This window comes from Ambystoma mexicanum, chromosome 6p (assembly GCF_040938575.1).
Source record: "Ambystoma mexicanum isolate Mex_15411 chromosome 6p, UKY_AmexF1_1, whole genome shotgun sequence".
NCBI classification, from domain to species: domain Eukaryota; kingdom Metazoa; phylum Chordata; class Amphibia; order Caudata; family Ambystomatidae; genus Ambystoma; species Ambystoma mexicanum.
Genome location: NC_090935.1, coordinates 576,446,634 through 576,462,459, shown reverse-complemented (window position 1 = coordinate 576,462,459; position 15,826 = coordinate 576,446,634). Strand labels below are relative to the sequence as shown.

At 44.5% G+C, this 15,826-nt stretch overlaps 1 protein-coding gene across 1 annotated transcript in view; it reads right to left on the bottom strand.

Moving 5' to 3' along the window:
* Positions 1 to 862: 862 nt before the first annotated feature.
* Positions 863 to 15,826, bottom strand: part of CENPH (centromere protein H) — a 600,657-nt gene continuing 585,693 nt past the window's right edge. The window contains exon 11 of the mRNA XM_069627395.1: positions 863 to 1,490. Within this exon, the coding sequence (XP_069483496.1) occupies positions 1,389 to 1,490 (102 nt within the window). The 3' untranslated portion in view covers positions 863 to 1,388. The remainder of the gene's footprint in view (positions 1,491 to 15,826) is intronic.

The following is a 15,826-nucleotide window of genomic DNA, read 5'->3' as shown; positions in this document are numbered from 1 at the left end:
GGGCCAAGTGCTTCACAAGCCCAGAACATATGAATGTGGTCTGCATCAGTAGACCTACATCTAGGGCATGTGTGAACCTGGTTGTGTGCAAATCTCCCCTCCCTATGTGGCGTGTAGTACAGGCGGGTCAAGAGTTTATATTGCATGCACATAAATCTGGCATTTAGGGAGAGCTTGCGTGTATGTAAGCAAATCCTTTTCCACATAGCATCAGTGAGGGTCAAGCGCAATTCGCTGCTCCACGTGTCATGTGAGGTCTGCGGTGCGTCATCGAGTGTAACCAGCAACTTTTGCACAGGGAGGATGTTATGCCCATAGCCCCAGATGAGTTGGTTCTGTAATTAATTTCAGGTGAATCTGGGGGCTCGTCAGGATAGGTGGGCCACATGTCGCAGAACGGTGAGGCTGCTCTTTTAATCCAAAAGTGAGCATTATTCCCCTCCACTCCCTTTCGTTAAATGTATGGTAGGGGAACTAGGTAGCACTTAACTATTCAGTATACCATCATTTGCTTTTAAAGCACACAAAAAAATAAAAGCAAGTAGGGTTAGAGATATCACTTAGAAGACTGTTTTCTATGGTTCATTGGGTTTCTGTCTAGATGCAAACATTTCCACCGATTCATATGTTGGTACTCATGATGTGCAATTGATCGTCAACAAAACATAACCTACATGTGTTTCGTGCTTCTTGCAGGTTTTCAAGGCTATCACAGTCAAAATACAGGTTTGCATATGGTTGATCTTATTCTATAGTTAAAAAATGTATAAATTAAAAGGCTCCCCTGAGGTATCTTCAGTGGTTACGTCAATTCAAGAATTTCCTAGCAACAAGCACGCAGATTCAATAATGAAGAGGCCAGTTTAAAACATGACAGCACTTTAGCAACAAGATGCACAAAAGACACACATTATTCTGCAACATGTCCACAGAACACAGGCAAAACCTTCTTTACCGTAATACTTCTGAATAATTATTGTAAGATGAAAAACAGTAATTCCAAATTTGCAACAAAATTACAGATGTTGTGTCCAAATAAATTAATGTACTTTTTCTTTAAAATCGAGTATGATAAAGTTCAACAACAACATGTTTTTTAAAAAGGCAGTTACAATTAATGAAATAAACTAAAAAAGGATCAAAATGCATCATTACATTTTAAAAACCAATACTTTGACTGCATACTTGGTAAAAATCAACAGGTTAATTACAGCCCAGGATTATTGGCATGTTAAAAATATGAGATTATCCTTTGTAAAGTGAAACACTCCTGGTAATCTCACACCTTTGCTTATGTTAAGATTGTAGGTTTTCAAAACACCCCCAGAGAAGCAACAGTTAGTACATGACACACACACACAAGTGAGCCAATTAAAATTCTTCAAATTTCATCCCATTCCGATAGTATCTGCATTCAGCTCCAGTTTCAACACAATCTCTCTTAGTTTTCGATCCTCTGCCCAGTTGACTCTGCTTCCAAGAATGAGGTTCTGTAATAAAAAATAAAAAAAACAATTTGAAATTAATTAATTTCTCTTCAGATGTAGGTCATAAGTACTGCCACAGTTGTAGCCATAGAAGTAAATACACTCATCACTAATTTTTTCCCAGGTTGGAAACACAGGCATGCCATTAAGAATGTCTTTCTTGGGTTACAGTCAATTTTAAAGTCAATTAAATGTATTGTAATCTCATTACGTGTCCGTCTGTTTTTGCATGACTGTGACATCGACGAGCTAGCTATAACTGAGAAGTAGATATACCGAAACCACTCTACCTGCACAGTAAAAAATAAAAACAGGACAGATAATCAGACTAAGTTATGGATTTTCTTCTTTGCGCCATGAAGTACCGACAGCTAGGTCATTTTTGTACTCCGAAAAAATTAAACTCCATAATAATGAAAAATTGTAGTTTATTTTATTTTTCTTCTTCTTTTGAATGGGGTAGAGGTGGGGGGGGGGGCGAGTTGCAAGGTTAAATTGCATAACTCCCTTTGCCCTTCCTATCCTTTACCCCCATTTGCACTTGCATTTCTTAATGACGATATGTATGTATGGTCGGTATGGAAATTATTCTTTGGTTATGGAACCTGGATTTGTCAGAATGTTTTCATTCTTTCAACAAAACCTACAAATGCATTCTGCAGCATAGAATCAGAGAAATTGTTTAGTCCCAATGGAACACGGGCCGTCCTTACAAGTCATGTAAGTAAGCTGCTGACACGTTAGTCAGCTGATGTCCATGACACTTCTGAGAGGCATTCGTAGGGCAGATCCGATCTCGGAAACTAAGAAAGCTCCATCCAATATAGATATTGACCCCATTTCTTTGATCAATCAGGACTTAAATGTTGATATTCGAGAGCATGCAAACAGTGTGCCTGATGTCATCCAAACAAATCAAACTGCATGCCTCCAAAAGCATCTTTCAGCAAACAATATTGGGCTAATTCTTCAAGTTAGTAAACAGGTTGATGACCGGTTTAGAACTAGTTTTTCATGGAGGTCTTGGCCATAGAAAACCTCTTAATCTGGAAACCTTTTCTTTAATGCTGTGTCAGTGTTCCATTAATAATAGGCATATAGCTATTCAAGCAGAGGTTAGTTGCTTAATTCTCTTTTGTCCCACATGCATAATACCAATGACCCCCACCAGACAAATAGCTAGCCACACTCCTTCAGTGATGGCTCCAACGGCTCGTCCAACTGTGCTCTGTGAGGGGTCAGAAATGAGAGGCGGACACAAAGTTGTAATGTTCTCCAAATTAGCAATTTATATTAAAATAAAAATGGGTTTGGATAAAGACCTATCTGTCCCAACCCTAATAAGAGTGTCCCTGCTTATGAAACTAAATCAAGCTGACCTGTCCCAAACTATATCTCACCCTCACACTAACATACACAATCCAAAGGTGCAAGGTAAATGTCTCTGTTTCCAACTAAAAAAAAATGTGTTCAAGTCCAAAGGTGTAATTCCAACAAAGTAAACAGTTAAAAGTGTTCTGTGCCAACAATGTTCTGTTAAGTTCAAAAAGGTTTAAGTTACTTACATTTAACTATTGTTCTCCAGCATGGTCTGGCATGGATTCACATGCTCATGAATATTCCCTGTCGTCAGGCTGGGAATCCTCAGTAAAAGAAAAAACAGTTTCACTTTCAGTTTAAAACTGTATTTCTCCCCTGAACGAATCACTGGCCTTTGGGTCATACTGCCCCCGTCCAATGACAGTCCTCTCCCTAAGATCCACCCTTGGTGGCCATCTTCAGATTTGCTTAGTAGGTAAAGTGGCAGAATGAACTAAAAAGAGCCACAGACGGGAAGGAGGGAAGGTTTGCATGCTGGAGAGTAGTTACAGGTAAGTAACTTTTACCTTCTCCAGCATGGGGTCTGGCATGGATTCACATGCTCATGAATAACAATTAGACAGAAGTACATATACACAACGACAGGAGGTGGCAAGGCTCAACAGAAACAAGGACTCCTGCCTGGAATCTCTGTTGACACAGCAGAACCTTGTGAAGGTGTGTGTGTGGACCTACATGTAGCAGCCCTGCAGATATCAAGCAGGGGCACACCAGAGAGAAATGCTGTCGCTGCTGCGATGGCTCTGGTGTAATGGGCTCACAGATGGCCTGGCAGCAGCCTGTTAGCCAGTGATGACAGTGCATGATGTCGCCGGAGAGCCACCTGGAGATTGAAGCCTTCAACAAGGCCTTTCCCCCATTTGCAGGTCCAAAGTTGACGAACAACTGAGAAGTCTTAAGCAAATCTTTTGTACGTGGAACGTGGAATTTCCATGCACAATCAACGTCCAGCGAATGCAAGGCCCTCTCTGTCGGTGACGATGGATTCAGAAAGAAGGCACATAACACCAAAGGTTCGTTGTGGTGGAATTCCGATGGTACCTTTGGCATAAAGGTGGGGTGTGTACGCAGTACCACCCTTGAAGCGTGGAAAGACGAGCAAGGCTGCTCACAAGACAGGGCCCGAGTCTCCCAAACCTGCCTGGCCACGGGGATAGTCACAAAGAAAGCCGTCTTCCATGAGAGAAACCTGAGCGGAGAGTGATGCATAGGTTTGAAGGGTGCTCCCATGATCTTAGTTAGCACAACATTGAGCTCCCAACATTGTGCTTTCCGCCGGGGCAGGAGCCTTCACCGGCAGGAAAGTCCTGAAGAGCCCCTTGAGGAACTCCTTGAAGTACCTGTGAGACCACAGCAAAGGTCAACCCAGAGACCAGAATATGGCGGCGAGATGCAGAAAAAGGTTCCCACTCACTGAGGTATAGGGAAAATAATCCAGTCCAGCGAAAAAGTTCTGGGGTTCTCACAAGTTAGATAGATTTAGCTTGAAAGTTAAATTCTTACATAACATTAGCAAAACCTTTGAAGTGGTTGATAAGAAAGAGCAATCCCAGCTGTTATTGCCCGAATTCTGAGCCACACGCTTAGTGGAAAAACAACTCCTCAGTGCTATAAAAGAAGAAATTCTTACCAGAAAATCAAAGGACAATGGCCAATCCGTTAAGATTGACTGCACTCAAACCTATTACAATACTTCCACATGGAAATCTATGAAGTTACAGTTGGTCCATTTATGGTGGGCGCAGGTTTTAAACACAAGGGTTTTCTGCTACTGCACCACCAGGGATTTAGTTACCCATTCTACCAATCTCTGGTCAATTGTGACCACATATTCCATTCTGATTACCAGCCTAAGTTTTAGAAGTGGTTTACTGCAACCAAAAGCTACGTGTTTGTCTTGGAAGAAAGAAAACGCAACGCAACATAGATCTGAATCCCAATCCCGTGCTTAGAAACCATTCTCAGGTATTAAGCACGTCATATAAGAACAATTATAAACAATACAACTAGTAAACTCTTAATTGACCATTGCATCCATTGTTCAACTTTAAAGTGTGCTTTTACTTACTGGATTGTGGAGATTCCTCCTCCTCTCCTTAACTGCAGTCAAGTTGCTTTTGATTTTTCTTATTAACTGCTATTGCAGATGAACTGGCAAAAGGTTCTGGTATTGTTGACCAATGTCATGTTAAAATAACTGTAATCTACTGATAGCTTGTGGATCTGTACAGTTAATATCTCAATTTCGAAATAAATATAGACTCCACAATCCCAGTTTCTGAAAAATGTGAATTTTGAAAAGATAAAACATACATTCCAAGGACATATTGAACAGGGTCCTTCCTACAATACAAATCAGGTGACCAAGTTTGTCTACAGAGCTCACTGACTCGCAATGCAGACCTTAAAATAAACTGGAATAACTATAGCATCATTTTTTTTAAAAATAAAATATTTTATTGTTTTATAGGTATAAACAAAACACAACAAAGGTAAATAATTAACACTTAGTCACTACATTTAAACACGCAGGTATACACTTCTTCCTGGCATCTGGCTCATCTTCGCATATATTGTAGAGTTGTTACATCTAATAGTCCTTGAGTTCGTTTCGATCGCTTGTATCAGTTCACTGCTCGGCGTTCAGTGTCTCTATGGCTCTTCTTTGTTTGCCTTCAGTTGTCCTCCCACCTTTGCCATATCTTGGCCGCTTTCTCTGGGCGCCCCCTTGTGGTGTACACTCTCGCTTCCATTGGCACACACATGTCTACATCCGTTACCCATTTGCCGTACTGTGGTGGTGCGGCTGAGCCCCACAATTGAGCTATATTTCTTTTGGCAAGACTTGTGGTTGTTGCAAACATGAGTTTTTCAAATCTTGATAGTTCTATATCCGCATCTATTCCCAGTATCAGGAGTTTGGGGTCCATCGGTATTTCGCGGCCAAGTACTGTTGATAGTCTATCGCAGCATTGTTGCCAAAAGTCTTGTATCTGCGGACATTCCCATAAAATGTGGAAGAAGGTTAGTCTCGGGTGATGGCATCTTAAACAGTTAGGGTCCGTCGCCCTGCCCCATTGGTGCAAAGCCTCTCTGGGATAGTAGATGTAGGATTTTTAGCTGGATCAGCCTAATTCTGGCTGAGATTGCCGATTCTCGGGAGCACATAAGAGCCACTGTCCGGTCCTCTGCTTGTATTTGACCCACATCTCTTTCCCATTTCTCTTTAAGTTCTATAAGCTTCTTCGTGGCAAACAAGTTGATGGCATTGTACATTGTAGATGTTACTTTGTGTTCAATTAGTTCCATCACTATGTTTCTCTCGATCAGGGTGCACTCTGGCACATTTGGGAGGTCTATTTCGCTTGCAGTGAGTGCGTGTTGTTGAGAATAAGGGCCGGGCACGATGTAAGCTTTCAGTACTTTATTAAGTAAGAGCTCATAATGACAGCAGGCACCTCCTTCAGAGGTAGGCTCCAACTGCCCACATATAGAACATAACAAGAAGAATAACACTTCAATACAGAATCTTACAACATCATAATGTATAGAGTGCAGAACATACCACTTGTCATTCCACCACTATTTAACATCTATATGTATGTAATTAAAACCAATTGGATCAAACCCCAACACATCTCCTCCCTTATCATAAAGACAGATTCACTCATGATAATAATCTTTTAACCTGAGAGGTTTGTTTCTGATCCTCTCCAAATTTGTATTCAAATTATATTGTACACTTAAGTTCCTGCTCACACTTGGTTTGTGCAACAGCTCATTGTCACTGCTCTCTTCAAATTCCTCACCATCCTCTGCCTCACCATTATTATTGCACCTGACCAATCTTGACATGGACCAGCATTCTCCTCCCTCCATGATGACAAGATTACCTCCTATCACAGCAATTCTTTTGGGCCAATAAATGTATTCTCAATGCATTTTGGAGACATCCTGGGATTCTTGACATAAACCCAATCACCTTCCTTCCACAACATTTCCTTGAATTTTCTTACAGAATTAAACCTCTCCTTGTACTCATTCTGAGCCTCTCTGATGAGTGTCATAATTTTATCCCTGTTCACATGTACACTCTTCGCCGAGTCTAACCAACCCGGGCATAATTTTGTCCCCGGTTGCCTACCCTTGAGAGACATAAGAGGTGAGACTCTGGTAACAGTGTGCGGAGTTGTGCAATAGTTCCACACCATCTCCCTTAAAGCCGTCTGCCATTTTAAACCTGATGCCATTGCCAACTGCAAACCCCCTTTTATAAATCTATTCGCCCTCTCCACCAGACCATTTGCCCTGGGTTGGTAGAGGGCCGTCCTGTAATGCTTTATGCCAAACTTTTTGAAGAATTCCATCATCCTGTCAGAACAGAACTGAACCCCATTATCCGATACCAGTTCCGTGGGAAACCCTTCCCTATAAAATACCTCTTCAAAAAATAAAATCATCTGAGAGGTGGTAGCCTCCCAAACTGCCTTCCACTCAATCCACTTCGAGTGGTAGTCAACAAGCACAATCAAATATTTGAGATCTTCTCCCAACTCCTGCAGAGGACCCATCAAGTCCACGGCAACCTTCCTCCAAGGTTCTCCTGGAACGCTCACCGGCCTTATAGGAGTTTCACCAATGACCTTACTCTTGTCACTCTTTTCACATTCTTTGCAAAACCTCACACACTTCTCCACTTCACTGTCAACTCCTGGCCACCAAAAGGATTGCCTGAGATGCCTTTTCATGCCTCCCATACCCAGATGCCCGTGGTGTGCAATGTTTACCAACTTGGATCTAATATCACAGGGGGGAACCACCCTCATCCCTTTCCTGAGGTGAAGCCCATCCTCTGACAGACTCAACTCCTCTTTTATACCAAAGTAGCAGTCATATTTCTTCTCCACCATGTCTTTCCTGGGCCAAACCGTTTTTGTCCACAATTTAACTTGTTTCAACATTTTATCTGCATCATCAGCACGCTCCCATTCTTCTCTTCCTATGGCATTATATTCAACTTCACAGATACCCAAGGTAAAATCAGAATTCACCTCCTTAGAGTTCTTGTCTTGTACTGGTAGCTTTGACAGACAGTCTGCTACAATATTTTCCTTTCCAGGTATATACACAATCCTAAAATCATAAGCTTGAAGATCAACCATCCATCTTGATATCCTAGGCGACCCTTTTGCCCATTCCACACTGCCCAACAATTGGACCAGAGGTTTGTGATCCGTCCTTACAGTGAAGGTTTGACCCCAGAGATAGAATTTGAAATGCGCAACAGCCCATGAGACTGCTAATGCCTCTCTTTCCACAACTGAATAATTTCCTTCCGCCCCCCCCTCAAAGGTCGAGAGGCAAAGGCAATAACATGTTCAGATTTTCCGGAATCATACTGGGACAGTGCAGCACCAAGACCCAAAGTACTTGCATCCACAGCCAAAACCGTTCTACCAGCAATAAACCCGCCCAAAGAGGGTGCTGTAACAATACACTCTTTGATTCTTTGAAAAGCATTCTGACACTCATCAGACCACACATACTGTGTGCCTTTTTTTTAGTAAATCTCTCAATGGGGATGACAAAGCAACAAAACCATCAACAAATTTATGATAATACTCCGCCAACCCCATGAACGAGCACAGCTGCTCTTTATCCTGTGGTTGGGGAGCACATCTAATACTATCTACATGAGATCTCTTAGGAGAAATACCATCACATGAAATTCTATGACCTAAGTAGTCCACCTCCTTGACAGCAATTTTACACTTCTCCCTCTGAACAGTCAAACCAGCTTCTCTGAGTCGGACCAAAACAGCCCTCAACATCTCATTATGCCCAAGTTCATCCTTAGCAAAAATCAGAATGTCATCCTGGAAAACAGTCACTTTTTTGAGACCCCTGAGCACCTCTTCCATTATTCTCTGAAAAACAGATGCCGCAGAGGCCAGTCCAAATGGCATGCGGTTCTACTTGAAAACACCCTCAGGAGTGATGAAAGCAGTCAAATGCTGGCATTCTTTGGACAAAGGAACCTGATGATAGGCTGATGACAGGTCATTAATGGAAAACAACTTTGGCTCTCCCAATGTGGAAAGAGTCTCTGAAATGTTTGGCAACGGATGCCTCTCAACAACTATGCTCTGGTTTAGGCTGCGCAAATCAACACACAATCTCAATTTTCCATTTGCCTTGGTAACCAAAACGATGGGAGATAGCCATTCAGTGGCCATCACTGGCTCAATCACTCCTTTGCTGACCAAACAATCCAATTCCTCCCTTAGTTGACCTCTTACTTTCAATGGTACTTGACGTACTTTGTGCACAACAGGCCCCCCTCCCCACAGCAATTTCCTAAGTGATTCATCTATTTTGCGGAAATCTATTTTAGGTATGTATAGTGGTGCGTTCTGCGGGGCGTATAAAAACCGGGGGAGAGCCAACATCTTGAATAAGGCAGCTCTCCCTAGCAGGGTGCGCGGAAGGGTCATCCAGTGCCTTACGTCATTTACGAATCTATCCCTCAATGGATACAGGTTTTTTTCTATATATTGTGTTAGGTCTGTCGTGATTCGTATCCCGAGATATCGGAACTGCTCTTTCTCTGTCTTAAATAGGCAATTATCTAGGGTCGCTGCATCGATTCCCTTAATCGGAAACAGCAGAGATTTATCATAGTTTACCTTTAACCCGCTAAAATTCCCATTTGTCTTTAGTATATTCATGAAAATGGGACAGGAGGCTGCTGGGTCACTTAGGTAGATTAGGAGGTCGTCTGCATATCAGGACACCTTGTCCTCCCAGTTCTGTGCCCAGTGGAGCCCCCTCCAATCCAGGGACTCTCTTAGCATTATCGCTAGTGGTTCAATTGCGAGTGCAAATAACATCGCAGAGAGGGGACATCCCTGTCTGGTACCCTTCCCAAGAGCTGTGGTGCGTGAGAACCAGCCATTGACTCTAATTTCTGCTATCGGGGCATTGTATAGGAGTTTAACCCAGTTTGTGAATTGCTCTCCAAATCCCATTCTGCCCATAATGAGCCACAGGGCCTCCCAATGGACCGAATCAAAGGCCTTCTCGAAGTCGATAGTAAGCAATGCTAGTGGGTCCTGTAGAGTGGGTGATCTTTCAATGGCAGAGTGAAGTCTGTGAATATTCATTCGCGTGGATCTTTGTGGCATGAAGCCGCATTGGTCCAGGTGGCCCAGGGATGGTATCACTGTTTGCAATCTGTTGGCCAGTATCTTTGCCAGTATTTTGGCTTCGGTGTTGATGAGAGAGATTGGACGGTACGATCTGCATGCATCTGGAGGTTTACCTTCCTTGTGTATCACTACTATGTTGGCTTTCCTTAGGTCCGGTGGTAGGATGCCTTTCTCCTTTGCCTGTAAGAACATTTTAAGCATGTGTGGCGCCACTTCTCCGGTGCCAATTTTCTTCCATATTTCCACTGGAAGGCCATTGGGCCCCGGGGGTTTCCCATTCTGGAGCTGGGAGATGGCTGTCATCAGTTCCTCCTCCGTTATTACAGCTTCAAGATTCAGCCTCTGGGTTTCGTTTAGTGCTGGGATGGTCATTGTGTCCAATATGCTGGGGTCCAGCGGGGTCGTCGGCGGGGCATAGTCTTTCATAGTAGGTTGCAAACGCCTTCGTGATGCCCGAGTCTGTTGAGACCCATTCAGTGTTTGTGATGCCTATCTGGCGCACCTGGAGGTGGCTCTCCTCTCTCTTTTCCAACCATGCCAGCATCCTGCTGGCTTTGTCTCATGTTTCATATATACTTGCACGCATAGTTCTGTGTGCCTGTTTTGCGCATGTTAACGCAATGTTGTATAGTTTCTTTTGTGCCACTTGTAGAGATGTGTTGTCTTCCCCTGTTCCGGAATTTATGAAGTTCTCCTCAGCATGCTTCCCCTCTGCTTCTGCCACTTCTCGCTGGTGTGATTTTTTGTGTGCTGAAGTCCAGCTCAGAATTTCACCCCTTAGAGTTGCCTTATATGCTTCCCATACTATTTCTGCATCATCCACGGAATCCTGATTTAATTCAAAGTACGTTGTGGTTGCTTCTTGGATTTTCTCTGTTAGTTCCGGGAATCCTAGATAGTATGCATTCAATCGCCACTTCGGTGGAGGTTGGGGTCTTTCTGTCTCGAGCAGCATCGTGAGTGGGGAGTGATCCGATATTCCTCGGGGCTGCAGAGTTGCCTCAATTACTTTGTGCACATTTTCACCGGGGAGGAAAAAGTAGTCAATCCTGGACATTGACCCGTGTGCACCCGAGTGGAAACAGAATTGTCTCTCCCCTGGATGGAGGTCCCTCCATTCGTCTTTCAGGCCCAGTGCTGACGCAAAGCTAGCCAGCTTGGTCGGCAGTGTCGGATTTCTTCCTCTTTGATGTGTGCGATCTTCAATAATGCTCATCACTTCATTGAAGTCTCCGCCCATCACCAGTGTATCCGTTGGGTTGTTTAGTATTATCGGTGTGATTTCCTCAATTAGAGGCGTCATTAGTGCTGGGGGTGAATAGATCGCCATTGTAGCTATGGTTTCGTTCCATAGTGTGCCTTGCACAAACACAAATCTGCCCCCCGGATCTTGGATTACCTTCGTTATGTCTATCGGGGTTCTTTTGTTTATCAATATTAAAACTCCCCTCGAGCCCATGGAGAAGCCTGCGTGAACTGCTGTTTTATACTTGGTTCTCTTGAAGAATTGGCAGTTCGTGCCCTCCAGTTTCGGTAAGCATCACTATATCCGGATCATGCCGGTTTATATATTGTGTTACTAGCCTTCTCTTTATACTGTTTCCCAGGCCATTCACGTTCCATGTCATGAAGGCAAGTTTTTTTTTACGTATTTGCAGCTGTAGCCATTGTTCACTGGGTTCCTTGCCGTATGCGGATGATTGACTCTTGCGATCTTCATGTATGTCATGCTCGAAGTGGCCTTGATGGGCCAGGTGTCATTTGGATACCTGTGTAACTCCCAGTTCCCCCTCCCCATACTCCTTCCCCAACTGAAGCATCTGTCGCCCATTGAACAAAACATTTATCTACTCTAACTAATTTTAAGTGCTTAGGTCTCTTTGGTTTGAGAATACCTCTGTATGCACTTGCTGCTGTGGGGGATTGTGCCGTGCTGGTCTGTGGGCCGCCAGAAATTAGTTTCCGGATGCCGTTTGTGTTGGGCAAGTTACGTTTCATGTGTGCCATGTGCTCTGTCGTCTTTCATCTATCGTTGCAGTTATTCATCTTCTCTCTGGGGTATCTCTTCCTGTTCTTGATGGTCTGGTCTATCTGGTGGTTCATTTCGGCATGGCCTGTTCCTTCTTGTTTCTTGTTGTTTGTGTGGATTCCATTCCCCCTTCAGGTTTCTTTCAGCCCAGGTCCATGCCTCTTTGGGGTCAGTGAAGTGTATTGTGGTGCCATTATGATATATCTTCAATTGCGCAGGGAACAGGAGGCCATATTTTACGTTCAGTGTCTGTAGGCGCTTTTTGAGGGAGTCAAAGGACTGCCTCATCTTCTGCACTTCTCTAGTAAAGTCTGGAAAGAAGCCAATCCTTGAGCCATTGTGTGTTATCTCTCCTTTTGTCCTAGCCATCTGCAGCGCTGCACCCCAATCTCTGTAGTTAAGGATCTTCGCTACTACAGTTCTCAGTTGTTTTCCAGGTATCAGCATGCCTGTTGGGACTCGATGTGCTCTTTCTATTGAGAACAGTGTCGACAGGGTCTTGGGAGCAAATAGCTCGACAAGCCATTGTTCCAGGAAGAGTTCCATGCTCTCTCCTTCAGCATTTTCGGGCAGCCCAAGAATGCGGATGTTATTTCTTCTTGACCTGCCCTCTCCCTCCTCCACCCTGCTCTCCAGTACCTTAATGCGTTCTAGCGCTCTGTTCATTTGCTGGCCCATACTTCTCAGCTTGTCTTCCGCGACCAATATGCGGGTTTCAGCCTCTCCTGTGCAGGATGAGAGTTTCTGAAGATCATGCCGCAACAGGGAAACTTCTGTAGAGATGCCATCCATTTTGACTTCCATGGAGGTCCGTGAATTGGCAATGGCGGTCATCACATCCCTCAGGGAGAGTGTTTCTTCAGGATTTTGTGTGCCTTCCGGTCTATTTAGTTCCGTTGGCGGAGGCAGGGTAGCAGTTGTGAATTGCTCCATAGTGCTCTGGTTGTCCACCTTTTTTGTTGGTGTCATCTTATCCTTGCCCATTGTGGCAGCTGTTTGCCGGCTTATTATTGCCTAGGATGCGGACTTTAGTGTTCCGTTTCGTCTTATGGGGTGGTCCGTTCGCTGCTAATTGCATTTGCTGGGAGATTGCTATCTCAGACATGTGATGCACTGTGTGGCTCCTTATTCTTTATGTTTGTGCGCTGCACCACCAGTGGGTGTCTTCGGTTGCTGGGCTGGTTATGGGATCTCAGCTTCCTTCTACCCCTGTGCTGCAGTCACACAGATTGCCTGGGGATGTCTCAGTCGGTCACACTAGGTGTGGAGGCCTATTCCCTTCCCATTTAGCCAGTTCCAGAGTCTATTCAGCCTCCTGTGTCTCATTCTGCAGTCTTTGTGTTCCGTTCCTCTCAGGGTGCCGTTTGCTTTAATGGCAGTTCGTTTCGATTTATTGGCTGCCTTTTATTTCAGGATCCGCCCTTTTACCTCTCTCGCCGTTCTGGCAGTCTTTCCCAGTGTATTCATGTCGCCTTCAGTGCAGCGCCGTGCCCCCACCCTCCCCCTCTCCTTACCGGCGTGACTTGCAGGATATCTGCGGGCGCTCAAAGATAAATGGAGCGCCCGCGAGTGTTCGTTTCAGACCAGGAGGTAGTGACGCTGTGACGCGGTTCGCCAGTGCTCGAGGCTGCAGTCTCCTGGGTCCTCTCCGCTCCCAGTCTCCTGTTCCAGTCGCCGAGCGGGGAAACCAGGGCTCACCCGCTCGTATCTGTGGCGGGTCTGCTGGGTCTCTGGCCAGGAGTCTGCTGTCCTCGCGTGGCCTCGCCCGCCCCTGCTGCTTCCGGCGTGGATGGTGACGAGACAAGTAACTGACAGGGGCTCATGCGCGCCTCGCTGGGCTCCCAGCGGTTCTCCGACACAGCGCTCTATCCGTCTCTGGGGTAATCAGTCCGTCGTGACCGTTCCTTTCTCCTAGCGCTCGGCGGCCAACTTGGATTCTCGTCAGCGCCGGCGTCGATATTTTCCTCACAGATTTTCTCCGGATCTGGTTAGTGCAATGTTTCGCAACTTCAGGAGGTCATAGCTGCAGTTGTCGGCTCTCATTTGATGCAACTGCCCAGCGCCTCTTTAGCAGCAATCTGCAGGATATTGAAGGATTCTGCCGGCGGCCCGGGAGCTCAAAAGGATCATGACTCCATTTTGAGCCCGTTGGCCACGCCCCAACTATAGCATCATTGATAATATTTTCTTTGATATTTTTGCAAAACAATGTGAGCTGAAGGCTTCAGGGTGCTTTCCAAGACAGAAAATGGTGGAAGGTAGTTCAGGTGGCTTACACGAGAGTTAGCTGGAAGCAAATTTATAGGTTAGGTGGCGTTCAAAGCAAATGCTTATTGAAAAAATTGTTTTTTTCAAGTTTGTGAAATGTACACGTACGCCTCAAGGCGAAGGGATAATGGGAGCCAGTTTACATGTTTCAGCATAATTAGCTTAGTGTTCTTCCTTCAATATGGTTGCAGATCACTAGACAGCTGCTACCTGAGAAGAATAACATAGGCAATTGAGTTAGCTTAAAAAAACAGCTTAACAGAACCAAAAGTTTAACTAACACCCACGAAGTAGAGAATATGGCACTCCTCAAAAGATTGACCTTCAGGCGCAGACACAACCTAAGACAACAGCATACTTGCCAGTCAACATTTTAAATCCCTAGAACACCTAAAGAACACCCACAGGTCTTCTGACTAACCCTCGATTTCTATACACCGGACTCAACACATATATGCAGACCAGCCACTTGTACAAAGCTTTTTTTCCTTTTTCTTTTTAAAAAGACCCTCTACCCATACTTCAAACATCACAAAAGTACACTTCTAAATACAACTGACATGCTCAGCCCAAGGCCAACACACACCCACACTATAGGCATGAGGCTGCCCCTCTGGACACAAAGCCTTTAATGCCTCCTATACTTTACAACTAGAAATTTTACAAGCATGCATAGCTCAGGGTACTTCTGATATGCAACACAACACAACAGCACTACAACCCTGCCTTGTTCTATACCCCAAACCCCGACCTAATCAAATCCAACCACTCTTCCAGATCTGCCAGAGTGCCTGGAGACCTTGCGTATAGCAGCGCTGTACGGCACAAATCCTAATAACATTACATAACATAACCTACCTGAGAGCAGGCAGGTTAAGAGTCTATGCGGTACCTGTTTTCCAAGGGAACACCCACTTGTCCCAGCACACCTCATTAATTTAACTGCAATTATTGAAAAGAGGGGTTATGTTAGAGTGAGATCTGTGTAAACAGTGGTTAAGCAAGGAAGAGTTATATAAAAAATACAGATTCACAGCGCATGACACCCTTCACTTTGCCTTAAAGGTGCTCAATAGTGATTTAGGTTTGCACCAAACACTGAGGTTTCTTACCCTTCATGTTTGCATTAGTAGAAAGCAGGCTCCAGTAAAATACTTCTGATGGAATAATTCACTGTTTGAGACCCACACCTTTGACCTAACAGGCGACACATGACCCACATTTTCGTTTTTTTCTTTTAAACGTGTTTATTTTAAACAGGCAGGTTATGGCAATACAAAGCTTAATCACTTGCGACATGTAGCATACAGTAATACCATTTGACGCTCCTCCCACCCCACCCCTCGGGCTCAAGTTCCTTCTTCACTTCCCTGTAGGGGGTCTCCATCCCGAATAGTTCTCCTGGCCAGTTGGGGCTTGAAAGTCAGGGCTGGGAACCTTTGGTCAAACTCCAA